This window comes from Ambystoma mexicanum, chromosome 5p (genome assembly GCF_040938575.1).
Source record: "Ambystoma mexicanum isolate Mex_15411 chromosome 5p, UKY_AmexF1_1, whole genome shotgun sequence".
Lineage (NCBI taxonomy): Eukaryota > Metazoa > Chordata > Amphibia > Caudata > Ambystomatidae > Ambystoma > Ambystoma mexicanum.
In genome coordinates, this window is record NC_090930.1 from 547,527,610 (window position 1) to 547,550,848 (window position 23,239).

General features: G+C 47.1%; 1 protein-coding gene across 2 annotated transcripts in view; it reads right to left on the bottom strand.

The window, feature by feature from the left end:
• The window catches only part of LOC138481081 (xaa-Pro aminopeptidase 2-like), a 633,999-nt gene that overhangs the window by 310,735 nt on the left and 300,025 nt on the right, over positions 1 to 23,239 (bottom strand). For both annotated transcript variants that reach the window (XM_069612976.1, XM_069612977.1), the window contains one exon: positions 10,671 to 10,814. In XM_069612976.1, the coding sequence (XP_069469077.1) occupies positions 10,671 to 10,814 (144 nt within the window). The remainder of the gene's footprint in view (positions 1 to 10,670; positions 10,815 to 23,239) is intronic.

Sequence of the window (23,239 nt, forward strand, 5' to 3'; positions counted from 1 at the left end):
CACTCCCCTCCCACACCCTGCACTTTTTCTTACTGCACATACATGATTAGAATGTCATGAGGCCTTGTAGGACCATTATTTTTGTTTATCTTCCTTGTTACCCTCACCGCTTTTGGTTTGTGGCACCTGGAAACACCTTTTCCTGTATAGTACGCCTTATAAATACCCAATAATCAAATAAATAAATAAATAAATAAATAAATAAACACAATCATCCTGAAACTCAAAATCCAATCTGAGACTCATGTGGGAGTTTCTTCTGGGTCTCTCACAAGCCTGCTGTAGCTCCCCCTTAAACATTCAACTCCCCTTTAAACATTCAAGGGGCTCCCGGTCTCTAGTAGGGAGTTTGAGCATGCAGAGTGGCATCTCATCTTTAATTGGCAAAGGGGCAATGTCCAACTATTAAGGGCAGGCTGCAAACAGAACACTCCCTGTTAATCATTATGAGGGAGCACCCTGTGTGACAGTGCAACCATCATCCTGCAGATACAGCAACCGTGCAAGCTCCTATGTGGTGAGGTAGCAGTATTCTGAAAGAAAACCATCTTGCTATGAGTCTCACTTTACCTACCTTTCCCAAGGCAGAGCTTACATTTGTTTCTTCTTCCCCCTATTCGGTACGATCACTCAGCGGTCAATGTTCTAATTCAAGCCTGCCCTCTGCAACCGCTGCATATGTTCCTCCTTATACCCATTCATCATGGAAGTTGAATAAATTATGTTTTTTACATCATCTCTCTCCTCTTCTCAGCCCACTACTTGGGGCACTCAGGCTTCAAGGCCTTACATTCAGATCTCAGATTAAATTCCCTGTAACTTTGACCGTCTGGTCCATGGGGGAAACTACCGGCTGAGGGATCATTGAGTTAGCCAAAAGGTTCACCTTTTCATTGAAGGACTAAATACATCTTAACAGATCCCTCTAACATAATTGACATCTTATTATGATCACGAGACCATGATAGCCTCAAGAATCATCTCCCCCTATACTACCTTGTGAAGGAACCAGGTTAAAAGCGATCATCATTATCAGCAAGGAATTGTCAAGGAATTCAACCACCTAAAACCCCAAAAGATTGACATCTCCTTGTCTCTTTACCACTGTAAATTGTGGTGAGTTGGACGAACTCCCTGTCTTAGTATGTGAGGGGTTGATCTGTTAGAGACTGGGCTGCTACGGCCGCTACCCTATGGCCCTCAGAGGGTGGAAGTAGTGGGATACTGCAGGCTCGCCACCCCAAAAAAGGGGCAGTAAATCCCCCTTAGGCACATTAGAGAAACCTTTCTCAAACTCACCCAGAGAGATACCATCAGAGATTTCCAGAAGAGCTACAGTACAAAACTCCAATGCAATTGTATGTATGGACTGTATAACACCCGGAGTACACTCAGAGCAGGAATTTTTGGGAAAAGTGGTAATCAGACCCTGCTTGAAAGACTCAAGGTCTGCAAGACAAAGTTCCAAATCTGCACACCGGGAGGGAAGACATTCTCAAACTCACAGAAGAAAGGAATATTGAAACCGCAATACTCATGGTTGGATAGGGAGGAGGTGGGATACATTGGGCATGTTCCAGTAAACATAGAGTACAGCTCCTTGGCATCCTGTCAGAAGGATCCCAAGATAGTGGCAACCCTGCTGACCAAATATAAAGATGTGGTACACCCAGGATCATATCATTATCAAATAGAAATATGCTCAATAAGATGGATTTGAACATCCAATTAGGGAAATACAAACCAGAAGCAAGTTAAAAACGGTAAAATAGATGCATGGTGGCCCTGTCAATTCTGAGGACCGAAACAGTTACAAAGCCTCACAAATTACTATAAAGAGAACAATATGAAAACAGTTAAGGGGAAGAGATGAAAGGTAAAATGAAGTCATTGCCACACTGGGATACCACAACATACCAAGACATAGTACAGGTGTTCTCAAGCCTACACCATCTACTACAGAGAAGAGTACATCAGACAATCAACCCCCACAAGAGGCCCCTGGCAGGAATACATCGCAACATCTTACATCAGACAATCAACCCCACCAGAGGCCACTGGCAGGAATGCATCATGTCAGGAATGCATCATAACATCTTACACCAGACAAAGGCCACAGGGCATCTTCTGCCTGAAAAGGACAGTGAATGGAGGACGGTGAGGAAATGCCCTTTGCCACTGAGGTGAATCATGAGAAACCCAAGGCCTGAGAGAGAACTACTGTGAATCCTAAGAAAACCAAGGCCTGAGAGAGAAGTACTATGGGCCTTGAGAAAGCCAAGGTCTGGGGAGACCTACTGTGAATTATGTGAATCCCAAGTTATGGGAGATAGGTACTTTCAATACTGATAGAAACCAAGGTATGGGTGAGACCTACTGTGAATACTGAGAAACCCAAGTTCTGGCAGAGGTCTACTTTGAATATTGAACAACCCCAATCTCTGGGAGAGGCCTATCTGATAGCCTAAGATCTCAGAGGTTTGGAAGAAAGAAGTCCCACAAGGAGCATGGTGGGGAATCAAGCTCAAGTTTGGTAAACAAAAAGGTTTATGTGAAGTTTGAGAAGGGGAACCTGAGAAACTCTGATTATCTGTGAGAGGCCTTGAAAAGCCTAGTGAAAGATAGAAGAACAATGATGGGACCAGACTGTGAGTAAACCTGCGAATAGTATTTCCAGGAAAATGCTACTAATTTATTTTGTTATCAAGATTAGGACTTCTACATTCTTTTGTTGGGCCCTCCTTGTAACATTTGTGAAACAGGTCAGGGGACTAACGACTAGTGAGGATTAGGATTTTGAACATTTTGTTGGCCACAAATATGAACATTATTGAATAGTAGGTGTGAGTGCCCCTGGGCGTACAAGGACTTGCAAGAAAATGTTTACACCATTATGATTTCTGAACTCAGTGTTGGATACCTGGTTGAAAGCCCATACATGGGGCAACACAAAATGTGTTGCCCATCTATGAGAGTTTGCTCTAGGAGCATTGTTACTGTTTATAGACCAACCCTACCTCCTATACTCATTTGGTCCAACACTATGACGAAAGTACCCAAACAAAATCAGCTATGAAAACCACAATCTGCCAGATTGCAACCAACTGAGCAGTCTACCTACCTCTGTCTGGCCCGTCCTCTTCTTACTACCAGGACATCTTCTTGCACCGTTCCCTTAACCATAGTTGAAAACAATGCACCGATTGAGCAGATTAACCTGTTCTCCTGTGGACCCCGAACCAGTTTAAATTATGAAGGTCCACCTTCCCCAACTTCTTTCAGCATTAACATTGCTAATCGGCTGCTGCCTTTCAATTGGCCAAGTGGCTTGAACCTTCAAGGATGCCAGTGTAGTCCCATTCCTGTACAATCCCTAGCCTTTTACTGTGCTCCCATTTGTAGCTACGATTACAGTGCGAGTTGTAACTTGTAACCTGGAATATTCTCCAGTTCATCGAGTACTCCAACTATCCAGACCCACAACAGGGAGCATGTTACCCAGTTCATGGCACTAAATACATTCTTGTTCTTGTCCTCAATAGCCTGCACATGGCTGTTGTAGATGGTCGTTTCTCTGCCTTTGTCATGCTCAACCAATCAGTGGCATTTGTCATCGCTGATCACATAACACTCCTGCAGGGGCTAGGGCGGGTCAGCATCAGGGGCTGTTTACTTTCCTGGCTGGAGTCCTTTTTGGCGGATAGGTCTCAGGCATTTATGACCACCCCATAGTGTTTCTGATAACCAACCACTTTCATGGCTGTTCGTATGGCTCAACGTTATCCACCATCTTGCTAAATATTTGCATCCAGCCTGTGGTCAAGCGGGTCCACTCAGTTGGCCTCAGGTTTAGGTTTACCTCTTTCGCCAATGACTCCCAGATCACCTTCCATCTGAATGGGGACAGGAAGGTATCAGCTTCCATCTTTCAGAGTTGCCTGACAACGATAAGTTTGAAGATAGCAGCCCCAGGCTCAAACTGGACCATAAATGGTGGTATGTGAAACAAATCATACATAATTCCAGCCCATCAGTATGGGCCTCCCTCGGCCCCATCATAATGGGTGAAACATCTCTGAGTTAAAATCAATCAGACTCTCTCCTTCCCCCCAAATTAGCTCAGTGGTGAGCTGTGATGTTTCCATCTAAACAATCTTGCCAAACCAACATCATCTCATCTAATCCTGACTACTGAAATTCCATCTATGCAGGCTTTCTAGTTTCCCTTTCCAGGTGCCAGCAAAGGGTTGAAAACACCGCTATTTGCCTTCTATTCCCGGATGCAGTTTCCATCACACCTATTCGCTGTATTGGCTGAGTGTCAAATGTCAGGTCCACTTTAAGTCACTGTTAATGGTCACAAGGGACTTTAGGGACCTTAGTCCCCCATTTCTGTTTTTGAAGCTGCGGAAATATCACCCCTCACACTCTCAGAAATCGGTCTCTCAACTGCGGTTTAAATGGGCCTCATTTTCACGGATATACACTGGTCCTGGAATAAAAAATACCTATGGTCCAACAACTTGGAGGATCAGGTGGCATTCAGAAATACAATGGAAACACACATCTTGCAATTTTGCTTTTTTCTGCAAGATTCAGAATCAAGAAACCCAATGGTGAACCGTTCACCGTATGCATTCACTTAAGGTAACATAACAAAACATACGTGTGATGATGTGGCATCCACACAAAGTGGGGGGCTGCAGGACCTATACAAGCATAAGCGAACACATCTGACTCCTGTGCGATAGGGGCCATAGGAGTGCTTTGATTTGGAGTCGTTGCATGTGCTGAACAGCGCAGACTGCAGGATTGGGCCAGAACATGCATCACCTTCTGTGGGCCCCAGAGGGGCTACGCTGGACGCCCACCTCCCTCCCTGCTTCTTGGTTTCGTGCACTGGGCAAGGACAGAGTGGGATTCAGAGCCAGCTAGAAGCGGGGCTCAGGGACTGGGCAGAAAACAAGGTTCATCCAGAAAAGCAATGTAAATAGTGTTTATCCTTTTGTGTGTGTGTGCATTCATGCGTGTTTGTGAATGCATGTATTCTGCATGTAATTTTGGAGTCTTTGAGAGATATATGGATCAGTGGGAGTCACATGGACAGCAGTGGTGCAACGAGAGTGATATTATTTTTTTTATTTTTATGGACATTTTATTACTGCCAGCATTTTCCACACTCGTGGCTTTTAACCAGGCTGCAAAGATGAGCATTGTGTGCGCGTAATCCACAATGAAAAGAAGAGCTGCAAGTCATGGGAGTGTAGAGAACTCATCAGGAAACGCAACGAGAGTGATATTGATGTGGAATTGGGGCAGTGGGAGCAACATGGGGCAGAATCTTAGCACAGAGATGTTATACTGCTGAGCTGGCCATACACGTGCGCTACAGACAGAAAACACGGGAGCCATTCTGCTCTCCAACCTTCCCTTTATTCCTCCGTAACATGACTGCCCTCTCCCTTCCCTTGCCCCTCCCTTTCCTCCCGCTTCCCGCTCCCTCCCATAGTCTCGAGCTCCCCTCTTAAAGGGGCTCTGTCCTTTTTCCCTTGCAACACCTCCCCCTTGCTTAACATGAAACTTCCCCGGTTACATTTGCTCGATGAGCCGTTGGGGTCTCTTTGTGGTTCGATGGGGCCTTCTTGGTTGCTCGTGGGTCTCTTCTGCACTCTCTCGTTGTGGCGTCTCATGAGTCTCCTCTCTCTCTTTTTCCTCCATCTCGATCACCTTCCTTTCCGTTGGTTCATGTTCTTCAAAGTATAACTCATGGAGGAGGGAGTCATTTGGCGTCCTTTTGCCGTAGTTCCTTGTCGTACTTGTCACTTGTTCTTTGTTCCCTGTCGCTAGGGTGGAATCTGCGCTGTTCATCTGTCCTTTGGCTTTGCTTGTCTCTTCAGCATCTTGCTCAGTCACGTGGTCCTTCTTGTGGGTTACTTTGAATGACCTATAGTGGACATTGATGAGTGCGTGTTGTAGTGCTGTCCGGTTACTGAGACGACTGTGTCCTCTGGCGGGACTCGGTATCATACGGATGGTGTTCAGCACTCTGCGTTCTCCTTGGGTTGGGTCACGTTGTGGCCATCCTTTCGGCTGCTCTGTTTGTGCCGTCCTCCATTGGATGGCATTGTCTTGGGGTTTGTCTAGGGGGTATTCTTCCGCCCTTGTCTGGTACTGTTGCCTTGTACTGACGTTTTCTGTGACTTCCATTTCCCCCCCCCCCCGTACAATATTTCAAAGGGTACTGGGCGGTTGCAAAGCTCGTAGTTCTCTCGCAGGACGTGTGGCATTTGTGTGCCAAGTGTCGGTCCGTCCCCTTTGCGGTGGGCAAGCTCAGGGTAGAGGGGGTGTGCCTGCCTGAGACCTCTGGGTGGGCTGGTGTCCATGTCCTTGATGTCTTTCCTGATGTCTAGCCGTGCTCTCGGTGCACTCGGGTGTCTTTCCTGGGGTGTGGGTTGGCATGCCGAGCTTGTGAGTGGTCCTGTTCTGCACATTCTCTGAAGGTGACCTTCCTGGCCACAGCGCCAGCATGTTCGTCTAAGAGCTGAGTATGGTTGTCTGTGGGTGTTATTCCACCCTCGCCCGTGGCATTGCTCTCTGCTCGGGCTTTCTTGCCAGTGTCTTCTCTGTTTCTTCCTTCTCCAGGGTCGAGTGGGCTCGGAGTGTTGCGATTGCTTTTCCGTGAGGGCCGCGATGGCGTCGCGTTCAATTTTCCTCTCAATGGCGGCTGCCTGTGCGTCAATTCTCTCGTATGTTTTTGCCATATTCAGTATTTTCGCTAGGGGTAGGGGCTTGATGAGAAGGTGTTTCCTGAATGTTGACGAGGTGCACCCTTCTATGATCCTTAGTCTTATAGCTTCTTCATCATTGAAGTTGGCGAAGTCGCAGTCTCCTATCTTCTGCTGGAGACGTATGACGAACTCTCCAATTGATTCGTGTGAACGTTGCCTGTGTTGGTTGAATGCAAGGCGCTCGTAGTCTTTATTGGATCCTACTATGAGTCTGTCGTTTATTGCATCGAGGAGACGTTGGTACATGGTTTTGTCTGTGGCAGGGATTGTCTTGATGATGTCCTTTACCTCTTTTCCTACTAAATTCCTAAATATGCTGAGTTTGTTTGGCGGGTCTAGGTTCCCAATCGCACCCAGAAAGTCCTCAAATTCTTCGACCCATTCCTCCCATCTTGTTCCTTGGTCGTGGTGCGGGATCAAAGCGAATGGGTTGGGCCGTCTCATGACGGTGGCATATGACGTGGGGCCCAGGTCTGCTAGGGCTTGCGCACTTGCGTCGGCGTCTGCTTGCTCTAGGTCGGTCATGGTTGCCGGTGTTTATTTCGGGTATGGATTTGCGGTGCACTGGCATGCGGTCTTTGGCGGCAGATCACTGTGTTTTGGTCCTTTGGTTTGTATGGGTGGTGTTTCTTTTACTTTCGTTGTTGCCGGTCCTGTCTGGTATGGGTCTTCTCTGCTGCTGGTACGCATTAGTCTGGGCAGCTTTCCAATATCTGTCTTCTCTTTGTCTTGTGCGTGTCCTTGTGGTGGTGTTGGCACAGCTGGGCGCGAGTGCCACTGCGTCCTTGTGTCTCAGTAGGTGAAGTTGTGGCGGTGGGTGGTCACCATTAATTTTCCATTAGTGCAACGCCCCTGTTCACTATCGCTACCTCCGCGTTGCCTTTGCGTTGGTCGGGGCAGCCGGGGTGTTAGCAGGGTGCCGGGTGCCCCTTTGTGGGCTGGTACTGGTTGTGGTGGCTCGGCATTGGGGTCTGCCGCGTCCGGATTCGACGTGGTGGTGCCCCTGTGTATGCTGTAGCTGCTTAGGTGTCATGGGGCACTGTGGTCACTTGTTTAGTGTGCCATGATGCGTCCATTCCTTATAGGTACTTCTGCCTGCTGGTTTGGTAGGGTATGGCCAGACGTGTTATTCTTTGCCTTTTATTGATCACATGTTGCAGTTGAGTCGTAGTGTTTGTCCTTTATTCCTGCTGTCACGCATCATGCTCATTCTTATTTACTTTTCCGTTTTCTAGTGTCACTGGGTGGGAGACACGGGGTCAATGCCGCTGGGCCATACGTTGTGGCTTGTGTTATTTTAGTTTCCAAGGTCACTTGTGGGAGACACGGGGTTTCCTTTGTTTGTTTTAGCTATATATTTTTTTTTTTTTTTGAGTGTCACTTGTGGGAGACACAGGGTTTCCCCTTCCTTTCCCAAATGTCACTGTGTGGGAGATGCGGGGTTTAGTACCTGCAGCCGCTGCGCACTCCTCGCGGCGACTCGCTCTCGCCGTTGGGGCTGCTCCTGGTGGCGGCTCCGCTTCCTGCTGGGGGCCGCTTCCGCGTCATCCTCTGCTGGCCAGCGATCCTCTCTGCTGTCGGCTGCGTCCGGAGGTCTTCTCCGCTGTCGGGGTGGGCTCCCGCAGCTCCTCCTTCTGCTGGGCTGCGTCCGGCGGTCTTCTCCGCTGTCGGGGTGGGCTCCCGCAGCTCCACCTTCTGCTGGACTGCGCCCGGCGGTCTTCTCCTCTGTCGGGGTGGGCTCCTTTCAGGGCACACGGGCCCACCACTCTGCTGGGCGCACCGGCCCACCGGGGTTCCAGGGCACACGGGCCCACTGACACTGCAGGGCACACGGGCCCACCGCTCTGCTGGGCGCGCCGGCCCACCGTGGTTCCAGGGCACACGGGCCCTTGCTCAGGGCACACAGGCCCACACGAACTGCTGGGCGCACGGGCCCGCCAACAGGGCACGCAGGCCCCTGCTCAGGGCACGCAGGCCCACACAAAGTGCCGGGCACACGGGCCCACCTACAGGGCACACTGGCCCTCTTCAGGGCGCACGGGCCCACCTGCTACTGCCGGGCACACGGGCCCACCTACAGGGCACACGGGCCCTCTTCAGGGCGCACGGGCCCCCCGCTACTGCCGGGCACACGGGCCCACCTACAGGGCACAAGGGCCCTCTTCACTGCAGGCACTCAGGCCCTCCGTTATTGCTGGATGCACAGGCCCCTCTTTTCTGCTGGGCACACGGGCCCTCCATTAATGCTGCAGAGCGTGGGGTCGCATCTGTCTCGTCGCCAGTTGTTATACTGCTGAGCTGGCCATACACGTGCGCTACAGACAGAAAACACGGGAGCCATTCTGCTCTCCAACCTTCCCTTTATTCCTCCGTAACATGACTGCCCTCTCCCTTCCCTTGCCCCTCCCTTTCCTCCCGCTTCCCGCTCCCTCCCATAGTCTCGAGCTCCCCTCTTAAAGGGGCTCTGTCCTTTTTCCCTTGCAACAAGAGAGTGACAGTGGGCAGACTACGGGCAGTCAAAAAGACATTGGGGCATAACTCTAGCCATGAGGGCCACATTGGGCCAAAACTGGTGCAGTGAGAATATCGTTGGGGAAGAACTGGTGCAGTGAGAGCAACGGTGGCAGAGAGATGCGCATAGGGCAGAACCGGGGCAGTGAGACCGATGGGGCAGAACCAGGATGGTGAGGGTCAAATGATGAAGAACTAAGATGGTGCGAAACACAGGGTGCCAGCCAGGAGTTTTGCAGTGACAATGAAATGGGACAGAACCGCAGCAGTGCGACCCTTTTCTGTCATAACCGAAGCAATGAGGGCAGGAATGGCCAGAACTGGAGCAGTGAGAGCCACACGGGAGAAAGCTTAAGGCACTGGGAGTGACAAGTGTGGCAAAGCTCTCACATTGAGACTGGCATGGGGTAGAACCGAGGCAGCTAGAGCCATGTGGGTGCAAATTAGGGCAATGAGAGTCATATTGTGGCAAAACTCCCACGCAAAGGCCTGGGGGAGAACGTAGGCCATGAGAACCACCTGAAGCAGATTTGTGGCAGTGCGACGAGAACAGCAAGAATTCTCATGATGGGAAAGGCTTATGTTAGAAAAGGGGAGAGAAAGTCAAATAGGGCAGCGTTTGGCAGTTAGTGAGAGATGGAGGCAAATCTGAGGCAGAGAGAATTTGATTGAGTGGCAGAGAGACTCAATTGGGGCCTGACTGGTCTAGTTAAAGTCACATGGCGGCAAACCCTGCTAGTGAGAGTTACAAAGTGAAGAATTGGGCAGTGAGAGACACACGGGCCAACACTGCAGTATTGAGAATGACAAAGGGCTAAATTGGGGCACTGTGAGTGACATGCTTATTTCTGAGTCATCCAATCGGTGGGTTGTAAAATGCACCATGTTGATACATTTTAAAATAAAAAGGCCCTTAGAGGCAAATCCATCTTACCCCTCAACCCCAGGGCCACCTGAGTGGGTTCAGGGTTGCTCCCTGCTCTTGCTGGTGAAAAGGGGAGGACACCTTTTACACCAGTTTATATATTCATTAGTCACCAATGAGCAGTTCTGCTTGTAACACACTGAAAATGGAATTGTGATGCAATATTCAAATGAGGCACTACATTTCTTTATCTACAAATGAATGGTCCTAATTGTATTGCCTATTCTGTGGTGAAGCAGAGTTGGAAGCATGCCAGTTACACCAAACTGAAAAAAGTTCCAAAATACGGAACACATATTTCAGAAGTCTGTAATACAAAGTGTAGACATAATAGTCGGATCCAAATTAAACAAAAAAAAACGTTTAAATGGCATTTGGAAGGAAAACAATGTGTCTTCCAATGTCTCATAATATCATCATCTGTGTCTCACTGAGGACGGACATACCTGTGTAGGCATCTTCGAGCCGATAGATGTCGCTGCTAGGAGTGGGCCTCTGCTCTTGCCATATTACGTCCACCAGGTTCGTTGCTATGGACGTCAAATTCCTGCCCGAATCTCCCAGAGCTGCCGAGTAACTCCTCCAGTCATCTGTGACACACACGTAAATATTAAAATGAACACATGTTCTATCGTTTGTTCTACAGTTGTAGAGTAGGCAAACAAGTAAATGTTTTTTACGCCACCATTTCTTTAAACAAACACATTTACTCCTAAACTCCTATACATTCATGCATGGCAACCCTCCCTGAAGGCTCCTTATTTTTAAGACAATTTTGCTAGTTGTAGATTTTTTAGACAACGATGTTGCTATTTTAATGAAACCATTTGATGAACGCAGGTACGCTCGCGAACCGCTGTAGAAGGACATGCAGCTAATTTTCTTTACAACCTATTGTGGGTTTCTGCCCAGTTGACACTTTAGTCGCTCCGTTACAAATGGTTTCTACTGGACCCAGTTGCTAGCTTATGGACGTTTGCACATCTACTCCACTGCTATAGAGTTAATTCCTGTTCCTTTTAACTGCATCTTAGAGTTGAATATTGACATCTATTAGCTTCTGTTATTTTTATTTAACCTGCAGAATATACCTGTTTTTTAAAAACTAGTTATATATAGTGCAGTGTCCAAAAACAATATGATTTGCTGGATCCAGAACAAACTGGACAACTAGAATGCCCACTGGCGCATCTAGACAGGTTGCCTTACTTTCACCATAAACACAGATTTGATGTGCATTTGTATCTTTGACACCCTTTCCTTCTCTGCCCACATCTCTGAGGTCTCCAAAAAGTCAAATTTCCTACTACACCTCCTCGGAGGTACTCTGCCTTTCCTCTCCTTCCCCCAAAAGCTCATGGTATCCCAAGCTCTGGTTCTCCCTAGGTTGGACTATTGTAACAGCTTCTTTCTAAATCTACCTGCCTCTACTCTCCGCCCTCTGCAACTAATCCAGAACAGGATTGCAAGACTTGTCCTTGGCCTCAAGCCCTGGGATCGTATCTCTCCAGCTCTGAAATCTCTCCACTGGCTCTCAGTGGATGCAAGGATTAAATTCAAAACCCTCTGTATTGTCCACAAGGCTTTCTGGGGCCTGGGTCCAAAATACCTTCAGCTATCCCTCCGCAAATACCTCCCCTCTCGAGCCCTTCACTCTTCTACCTCTAACTCCCTCAGGGTCAGTTGTTTTTCAAAGCAAAGAGCTGGGGGTAGATCTCTGTCTTCGGCTGCTGCCTCCCTCTGGAACAGCCTCCTTGCCACTCTAAAACTTGAGGAGAACCATCTCCGGTTCCGGAAGCACCTCAAGACCTTCCTCTTTTCTTCTGCCTTAGCTTCCCCTCTCCCCTGCTGATCTGTTCTCTCTTGGCACTGTGTACCTGGCCACCCTCTGTCCTCTGGCTCAGTTACTTGCTCAACCTGCCACCCTCCCGCACTGCCTCTGGGACACCCCTTGTACTGTGGTCTGTATCTGTACCCATACAGCCCCCCCTTTTTCTTCCTGCACTTATCAGGTCTACCCTGTCTGTTGCCTTAAACTTAGCACTTGCCAATTGCTGGCTGCACTACCACTGTTTGTTGCCTTTATTATTTATTTATTGTTATTTATCTGTTTCTCCTCTGCTTCACACTTTCCCCTTCTCCCCCCTTCCATGCACTTTTCCCTTCCCCCTATCCCACGCACTTGCGCGTTCTCAATGTCACTGGGCCTAGTAAGACCGCTGTTTTGTTCTCCCCTGTTCCCCTCCCTTGCCTGAAATAAAATATCAATATCAATATCACAACTCCCAAAGGATCTCATTTTCCAAGTCCCTGTGGTGCAAACGATAGGCATAAAAGTGTCAAGCCAGCCTTAACATACCCCTCTTTGTGCATTAGGATTTTTTCTTTGCTTTTCGGATGCAGAGTGGGTGTATGGAACGGAATCACTGTGTCCACCATGCATCCCTGCTGCGCCTTCAAAAACAACAAGATTTTGCGCCAGCATGATCATTTCATAGTGGAGTAAAATCAGTGGAATCCTATCGAATTTTTAGCACCTGATAAAAGCAGGTCGATGCCATAGGAATCCATTGCAAATGTTTCCAGTATTGTATAACATGTGAGATGCATTTACACTTTTTGCACAACAAAATGCAAAAAAAATGTATTAAGGCGATTTTCCCTGTTTTAACAGCTTTTCTGCACATAGGATAGCAAATTATGAAAATTGCACGGAGGGAAACATATTGCTTGAAACTGAGAGTGTAGCAACCCCCTGTGTTTTTTCCACTTTTTGTAAAATGGTCCCCATTGTGTTTAGTGTTTTTTGTGTGATTTAATTCTTCATTTACTAATTTGACACTGTGTAACAAGATTATAAAATTTAGTATCACATAGCCCTCACTTAATGATGGATGGAGAAGTTGTTGGGGAGCGGGGACGATCGTCGCAGGCCCCCAAGAGGTTCTGGATGAGGTGGAGGCATAAGGGTGTGTTTTAGGTGCTTGGGGGGGCTATAGGGGGTAAGGGGTGTCGTCAGAAGCTGCATTATGGGCAGGCTATTATTTGTTTGGATATAGATTGCGCTGGAAGTGAAATGCCATCTTAGAAAACAGACATTTAGAAATCAAGGCCTAGTGCCCTCCTGCAGCCAAGGCAGTAGGATCGGGCCCAGAACATAGAGATACGTGTGTGCATGTGCAGGGCCAGGTTGCAGCATAGGCAGCAGTGGGTAAGAGCAAACCCACATAGATTCATAAACCTCTCATTGTTTCATACTATTAGCACTTGTAACCCAGAAGGAAGGCGCCCTGCAAGGCCATGAGGGAGCCAAGAGCTCCCTGTGAAAAGTTATCTGTACTTCTGCTCTCTATATGGTAGAGGAGAGGCTCAGAGGACCCCAGCCAAGATTCTCTATTATTGGTATGTGGTCGAGCAATCAAGACCTAGCTTCTCAGGAGGTGATGCAGCTGGTTCTTAAGTACAGTGTAGTCCCCAAGCCCCCAAGCCCCCACAAAGGAATGTCCACACACTGTATTAGTTAAAACACAGTCTTTATATAATTAATATTCAAGGTTATGTACACTATCACAATAACTCACTTTGTACTCAGAAAATCTACAATGGCAAACATATTCAGTTCTAAAGTGGTACCACAATTATTATCAGATCTCATTAAAGTGCATCAACTATACTCTGGTCAAATGTCACACAGATCACTTAATAAAGGCAACCAACAATAGACATAGGAGGAAAGAAGTTGGTTAGAACAATTGGCAGAATACTGGCCCCTACCACTAGACACAGTTCTGTGTGGAGATCCCCCCACCTGGGCAACCTGCAAAGTAAAGATATATTACAAGCTCAGTCCATATATTGTTCAATGAGTCTTATTTCCTTGTATAATAGTTCTACAACCCCAATGTACCTGGAATAGCAGAGTTTGTCATTGGGTCATCAACGGATCCTTCTTGAGCAGCTCCCTTTAAGGAAGGAGCCACAGATCGTTAAGATCCCCCGAGAAAAAAAGGGTTGAACGACATAGGTGAGGTGGCAGCTTCGTTGCTAGCGGTGCTTGTCGATGATGGAGCGTTGGCGTCCTTCAAGGAAGAGGCATGCGGGGCACCTCAGTGATGATAGTTCAGGACCGCAAAGAGATTGTGAAGAACTGTGGCCCAGCAATGGCATTGAGTCGTCCGGCGTCTCTATGGTCGTCAGGTGGCGGGAAGCCCACCAGCGGATGCTCCTCGGCACATTGGCAGCCTCCACTTTCTCCGGCGGGAAAAAGCCGTCGATGATGCAGGTGAGAGCGTCCTTAGATCAAAGGGGGCACGGCGGCTCCGGTCGGCGACAGCAGTCGTCGCTTCTCCTTGTGATTCGGTGGCGGTCCGCGTCTCCGGTTGGCAGCCTGTCGTAGGTCTGTCTACCAGGGAGCTTTGGCAAAGATCAGCTGGTGCACGATGGTCCCTCATAGCTTGGGAAGAGGGCGCCTTACCAGGTCCTCTCTGGGTCAGTCCTTGGAGACACAGCAGCTTTCAGATTGATGAAGTAGAGCAACAGCAAGACTTCTCTTCCAGCAGGGCTTCAAGGTTAAGCTTCAGTTTCAACTCCAGTTTCTAGTCAGTTTCTGAACACAAATTCTGGCAGTGAGAGGCCCCCAGATATATTAGTTGATCTCCCATTCATTCTGCTAGGTCACACTCAGGCAACCAATCGGTTAGAAGGGCATTCATGCAGGCAGGCATCCAATCAGGTGCATAGTGCATTCACTACTCTCCAGACACTCACAACAATGTATGTGTATTGGGACAAGTACCCAGCCATTCAACATTGCACACTGCATTCATACCAGTTTCGGGCAGGGCTGTCTCAGTCATTGTGTCAAGCACCATATACTAGACATCCACAACACAGAATGCATCTTCGACACACACTCCATTCACCCAGGTCCCACCCACAGGGCGTACCCACAACATACAGTCACTGGGAAGGCTCCAGCTAGTCTGGCCTGGACTTCACAACAACACCATATATGGAACTTCAACCCAACAGACAGTCAAGTGGAAGGGACAGAGTCAGGGCTTCCCAGGGAAAACAAGGTAATAGGCAATAGAAAGCAAGAGGTCACAGGGGCCATCTTGTTTCCTATCAAGAATCAACTGAATCTAATGGCAGGGCCTGGGTATCCCAAAATGGAGGATACTCAGAGCACCTGTCAAATTCAGCATGGAGCTGCCACCAGCCCATACCCTGCTCTGTGGGCCACACACAGGTGCCCAAAAACGTACACTAAGGGCACAGGGTTGCACCCCCACCCATGGGTGCCATAAGGGTATCCCATGGGTCTGTACACCAAACCAAAAGAGAGAGCTGCACCGCCAGGAGTCTCACATGAACTCCTGCACGTAAAGCACGACAGAACACACGATAAAAGGCAGTAAAGGACAAGGATACAGAGGCCCTGTCCCTCCGATGCATTTCCAGAATCACATTTCCCACGAGAAGGGCACAAACCTCCAACCTTCACCAGTCCAAACCCTCAGTTATAGCACCCGAATGCCCCGTCCCAAGACCCCATCATTCCAGTGTACCAGCCAGCCCCAGACCACCAACCATGCAACTGTTAGATCGCCAATCTATCAGGAAGCACGCAGCAAAAGGGCGGGTTCACCTCATGCTGGATCTCTGTGATTTCTGCTGCGAGGTGCCTGGGGAAAACTAACAAACCTAAAACCAGGGTGGGAAGATTTGGGAAGGTGCCGCTGTGTCTGGGATGGAGCTGGGGTTTGCAAGTTATTGTGACCTCAAAAGTAACCTCTTCGCACATGTCTGCAGTACCAGGTGCACATTGGGCCACGGATAGGGAATGCAATGATTTGTGATGGTAATTTCCAATTACGAGCTCTGCGCCTGATGATGTACAAAGAAGAGCCCTACGTGTAAGAAGACGAACAGGAGAAGCTGGGACCAATGGCCTGGCATCCTTTATGTTAGCGGCATGAATTTTTCTTGGGTGTGATTAAACCTTGTTCTCATTGTAAAAGTTGTCCTAGGTGTTTTTCTAGCATGTTGTATTCTTTCTCAGTGTGTTCATTGGAGGTCTGCCAGATAAAGTGTATGCCAGGTAGTTAACATTTGAGATGTTGGAGTGTTTTTAAGAAGTTACGTGAATCAAAAAAGTTTAAAAAGGTGAATAGAGGCCTAAATGTATGCCCATCAGTGTTACAATATTAGCCAGGGAGAAAAGAATAAAACTAGCTTACATTTGCGAACATGTTGAAACAAGTATTGTCAAAGCCAACCCCAGTGAGCCAGAACTACAATGTACGGAGCAGAGCAGAGGATGAGAGAATAATTAACTGTTTGGGATGTTGAACACAGAAAGAAAATAATGAACAGAGGCATGTCACCATGCTGAAGGTGCCATATCCCAAAGTGGTAATGCACTGGATCCAAAGAACTCTAAGTAATCTGCAAATCACAGGATTGAATCCTGGCAGGTTAACAAAGCCTTGCCATTGCCAAGTAAATGAAACAAATACTATAGTATGAATATCAGTATAAGGCAATGGCCTTGCCCATCATCATCTATCCTGCAATTTCTCGAACCATTTCCAAGTTCCTCTGTTCATCACTTCCCACGTCCTGTGCTCTGCTCATATTCCTTAATGCTTATCAATGCCCACTCTGCAGCCCGGCATGCAGCCGACATTGCATAACTTATCATCATCTGGATTTAAATGTTTGATTTTTATGTATATTGTGTTTGTCTATGTACAAATCCTTAACTGGATAAATTTATAAAGACATTTTTTTTTCAATAAAACTTCTCACCACACACATGCTTGATGCTTTCATCCTCACCAAAACATGTCTCTCCTACAGCATCCACCATGCTTACCATACATGGAAAACCAGGGGAGGCAATGCTCAATGGCCATGCGCCGTGTAGTAAAATCCATGGAACTCCTTACATGCCAATTCCCACAATCACATAAGGAGGCCTCCTTTTTTTTTTTACCTCATCTACTGTCTACCTCACAGGCATTCATTCTTGAATAAGATCTCTGACCTTTCCCTGTCAGCCTCTGTCACACACTCAAGCAACATCTTCCTCTGGGTCTTCAATTTACCAGGAACCCAAAAGACCAGGAGCACCAGAGATGCTCTCCTTATCCTGGTAGACTCCCTGCATATAACTAAAAATGTGTAAAACTCCACCCACATCAAGGCAAATCCCATTCCACTTGAATGGACAGACCACACTGCCATTCTCATCTTCTTAAACAGACTTTGCATGCGAACAAAGGACAGGGTAACGCCATCACGTGTGCCCAGTGCTTAATTTGTGGGGGTGTTTGCCAGGGCTCAGCCCTGGCACTTATTTCCGAGCCCTGGCCCTTATTGTCTCAGACTTAGATTGATTATTAAGTAATGATAGCCAGAGCATCATCATCCCCAATGAGCAGGTGCAAGCTGTAGTTTAACCACAAATGTGTCAACAATGTGGGGGAGCAGCTTTGGTGGTGGCAGCAATGGTGGGGAACTGCCACCGGCAGTGTCACAAGCGTGCAAGAAAATATTTGGGCCCTGGAACTTATTTTCTTACAAATTAAACACTGCGTGTGCCCATCACTCCAGTTAAAAATTTCCAATGGAAGCTCTGGAAAACAGCTTGACCAACCACACAGATTCTACAACCCCTAAACTTGACACTCTACTGGAAACCCATAACCAATCCTTAAAGTGTTTCAAGGTGCGACAAGGCAAGGGAGGGGAAACAGAGAGAAGACAGAGACAATTATCCTACTAGGCCAGGTGACATTGAGATTGTGCAAGTGCAGGGGAGGGGGGAAGGGGAAAAGTGCAGGGGGGAAGGAGGGGCAGTGCAGTACATAGGATAACAATAAAATAATAAAGACAATAAATAAAGTGTGGCCGGCTGGTGGCAAGTGCAAGGGTAAGTGCAGAAGTCAGGTGTGAAGTGCTAGTAGGGGGGTTGTAGGGATACAGAACAGTCCCAGAGTGCAAGGGTTGCCAGAGGGGCAGTGCAGGTATGCAACTGGCGTGGAGGGGTCCTGGGCCGAGATCAGAGGGTAGCCAAGTAACGAGTGCAGTTTCAGATTCAGTCAGGCGATTAGAAGGGGAGAGGAGGAGAGAGCAGAAGCAAACAGGAAGGTCTTGAGGTGCTTGCAGAACTGGAGATGGTTCTCTTCAAGTTTCAGAGAGGCATGGAAGCTGTTCCAGAGGGAGGCCCCAGAAGAAGAAAGAGATCTATCATCAACTCGCTCTTTGGAGAAGCGACTAACCCTGAGGGAGTTGGAGGTGGATGAGCGAAGAGCTTGAGAAGGAAGCTATTTAGGAAGAGTGAGTTGAAAGTATTGAGGTCCCAGGCCCCAGAAGGCTTTGTCGACAATGCAGAGGGTTTTGAACTTAATCCTTGCCACCACCGGGAGCCAGTGCAGAGATTGCAGTCCTACAGAGATACAAACCCTGGGTTTGAGGCCAAGGACAAGTCTTGCAGTCCTGTTTTGGATGAGTTGCAGAGGACAGAGAGTAGAAGCAGGCAGATTTAGAAAGAGGCTGTTGCAGTAGTCCAGCCTAGAGAGAACTAGAGCTCTGGAGACAGTGAGCTTCTGGGGGAAGGATAGGAAAGGAAGAATACCTCTGAGGAGGTGCAGCTGGTAGTGTGACTTCTTAGAGACATCAGAGATGTGAGGAGAGAAGGAAAGTGTGGAGTTGAAGATGACCCCAAAGTTTTTTGCCTCACACGTGGGAGCAGGAAGAGGGCCAAGAGAGGCTGGCCACAGTGTGGCATTAAAGGAGGGAGCAGGTATGCCGATGAGGAGAACCTCTGTCTTACTGGCATTGATGCAGAGATCATTGGTGGCACACCACTCCTGGATGGCGGACAGTCAGTCAGAGATGAGAGAAGGAGAAGAGGTTGCAGAAGGGAGTCTGAAAATGAGTTGAATGTCATCCGCATTGCACTGGAGGCTGGGGCAGAGAGTGGCAATGCGGTGAGCAAGGAGAGCCATGTATTGCTTGAACAATCAGAAAGACAGGTTAGACCCCTGGGGAACACCACAGGTAGAGATAGAGATAGAGGGGAGGAAGGACCCAAGCTGGACCTGGTAGGGTCGATCAGAGAGGAAAGAGGTCAGAGAAGCCAGGGCCTGATCAGTGATACCCCAATGATACACATGCCACCTTAAAACTACATTGTACCAAAAACAAACCCTCCACCCCATGGAACCCCCAGGAGCCTTCTGACAACAAACACACCATTCAAGCACATACAAAATGAAATGCTGGCAGAAATCTCTTGGGCCTGGAGACCTCTTCATGTACTAACTGTTGGGCACTTATCACCAAAGCCAAAGCACCATACTGCTCCACAATGATTGCAGCAGCCTCTAACAGGAATAAAGTGCTCTTTGCGGCTATCAAACTTTGCTCCAACCGCATACCAAACCCAAAAATACTAGTTTCCCTGGAGAAATACATCAATAATTTCGTATTCATAATCCACATTATTAGACAATACATTGAGGCAGCTAAACACATCACACCGTCAACAACATCCCCACCTCCCATATCCCAACCCTGGATTGCATCTACCCATTTCACTCCCAATGCTCTCGACAAAACTCTTGCCTCACTAAAGCAAACCTCTTACAATGACAACGTCCCTTCTGCCACATTTAAAAAGATAATAGGACCTTCTCTCCTCCAAATATATACCAACTCTCTGACGAATTTTCAACAGGGGAAATCTCCCAGGTTTTTGAAATTTTAGGCACTCAAGTAAATGTATTCTGCCATGAAGATCGGATCTGCTAAACAGTCACATTTCCAGACTGCACTTTATATTTAAAAAAACGAGCGTAGGTGTGTTTCTATCCATCCAGGTCTGCCAGCCACTGGGTGTATAACTGAATTTACACCTACATATAAAACAACCCAGGTATACTATATGCTGAGCATCCATTATTGGCATGCCTGCAGCGGTTAGGCCACACAGTGCCTAACATAAAAATATTGCAGCACAACAGAATGTGCACATGCAGAAACTGATTAAGAAAAGGGAAACTCCTTCAAATTATACAGATGTCTACTCACACATCTCTCCTTATTAATACAGTATTGTAGGATGAGGGAAAGTATGGTGTTGTATTACAGTCTGATGAAACAAAACTCATATTAGTAACGATGGGGCTACACTTTCAAAAGTACACCAGCCACATGTTAGTTAACTCACAAAGTAGAAACCAGTTTTTGGTTGGCAAACCTGATAGAAAATGTGCTAGATGTCTACAAATTGGAAGGAACATTCCTGGCAGCATCAGAAAGGTGTCCACCATAGGATTTATGCTAGCTTGTATACAAAGGAAGATATCCTGACATTCGCACTGGCCTTTATTGGAATAAAAACATGGATCCATTTAATGCTAAACAAACAGGTTTCAATTATTAAATACTACCTTTCTGAATCTTGTGGCAGAGCTGCTGCCCCCTTGAACACAGAACGTTGCTAAAGTGAAGATAAAATAATATCTTATTAAAAGATAGATATGGTGATTCATAATAGAATTAAATCAAACAGCCCAAATCAAATTTGCTGACATACTGTTATTACCCTATGCTGGCTTGCCACTGTGAACTACAGCTCTACAGATGCAAGAGACACGTGCTGTAGGCGTCTGCCATTGTAGATGCTCCACAACACATGGGCCCAGTTACACCCAAGAACATTTTTGTATTCTCAGTAAGAATTCTAACACCACCCCCAGGTGGGGAAAATGACATCCTCAGGGGTAGGGCTGGGAAAAAGCATTTCAAGGGAAACTGCAGGTCTAAAAGGCACAATTTTGAAAGGGGATAATTAACATAGAGACTCTTTAATGTCGGACAGACAGGTGGGAGGGGTGGGCCACAAACGGCAAAAGGCCATACAGTTGCAGGGAGAAAACTTTAGCCATCTTGGATCTTACCAAACATCACTTCCTTCTTAACCACTCACGCATGACTATGTGAAAATGAAGGATTCTGGTTAGGATATTAAACATTGAGGTAAAATCTGTAACTGAGACACATATTGACTTTTAGCAGAAGGTCTGAAAGAGGTCTAATCCCCTGCTAGGATTTGACTTGTACTTTGTATTGGTGGGTGCAATCCTTAGGAATAATCTTTAATAATCATCTCTAAGAAGAAAAATCAAGCCGAAACTCTTGTTGGAACTAAAGCTGCTCAAAGTCCCTTGTAATGGAGAAGACAAGATTTCTAGGAGAACTGGCAGCTTTCTCTGTAACCACTCCTGAGGGACAAGATAAGTGAATGCAGGAAGCCACACACTGGCCTCACAACAGTTCCTTTGAGCAGGTTACACATATCAAAGGAGCATTTGTGAATGCAAGATCTGCCACTGCACAACCACTAGAAATAGCAGACTTAATCACAATTAATGATCTAGATTTATTGGTAATCTCTAAAACCTGACAACATAGGGCCTGTGGCCCTACTCTTGCCCTTGCCATCCCATCTGACAATACTATCTATCGGAAAGACAGGACAGATGGCATGGGAGGTGGTGTGGCCAACATAGCAAAGAATTCCCTCACACTCAGAAAAATCAATAAGCCCTCCCCTTCCAATAGTGAGACACTATCCATCAAGCCCAATACCACTCACAGGCCCACACTAACCATCCACCTACTATATGAAGCCCTGGGACCTATCCTAATATTTGAGGAGGATATCCGTCACCTCCTATCCGAGGCCAAACATGCATCTAAAATACTTCTAATGGGTGACTTCAACCTTGGTCTCCATGACCCGGAAGACATAAACGTACAAGCACTGGCCAACTCACTCACAGAACTAAACTTTATACAGTGTTTACTCTATCCTACTCATTTGAAGGGCCGAATCCTGGACTGTCTGGTTGACTTGAATTGCCATGCTTCAGTCACAACAAACAAGCCTTGCGTGTGGGCTGACCAAAACATCATCTCCTTATTACTCCTTATTACTACCCATCATTAACTCTCCTCCTATGCCCCCAACCTCCCTCCCCTGTCTAGCTACCTGTAATTCTAAAAACACGACCAGAGATTCCATCCTATCACTGCTGGATGAGCCACATCATGCCCCTACACAGGACTCTGATCCTAATATCATGCTATTAACAGGATTGCACCCCTTACCCAGAGAAAAGCCAAAGCACTCCTCCATCATAATTCATGGTTCTCCCCTAAGCTCAACACTCTGCGGCTCCTCCAAAGTCAAGCGGAAGCCAAATGTGACAGCCACCCAACAGAACCTAATAAAAGAAATTTCATACAAGCAGCCAAAGCTTTTAAAAAAGCTATCATTCTTGAGAAAGAAACAGTGTATAATTCTAGGATAGAGAACGATAAATCAAGCTCAAGAGAGCTTTTCACTATACCACGGGAACTGAAATCCCCTACCCCAAAACTCAAAAGGCATATAAATTGACAACCTCCAAAAAAATGTCATTGAGAATAAAAATGCCTTAGGGACGTTGGCTTCCGACTCCTTAGGAACCATGTTCGCTCAGCCCAATCCCTCCTATTTAGTTTCAAACCAACTACAGTCCTAGAGACTTCTCTTATTATCAAAAGCCTCAAACCCACTAGATGCAAGGGTGACATTTGCCCAGCTACGGTCATTAAAGACTGCACAGAAGAATTGGCATCATTTATATCCACCTTTATCAATGTCTCATTTGCCTCCAACATAGTAAGTACCCCACAATTTTAAAAATGCATGGGTCCTCCCACTCCTAAAAAAGAACTACTCTGGACCCTCACATCCCTACCAATTACTGTTCCCTTTACCACAGTCCCTTTCCTGCTAAAGATTCTTGACCGAGCAGCCTATCTCCAGATTGAGAACTTCCTTGACACCAACAACTTATTAGGGTTACGACAGTCTGGCTTCCGACCAGACCACAGCACAGAACCCGCCCTACTTGATCTAAAGATTCAATGTGATGACTTCAAGGATGCTTGC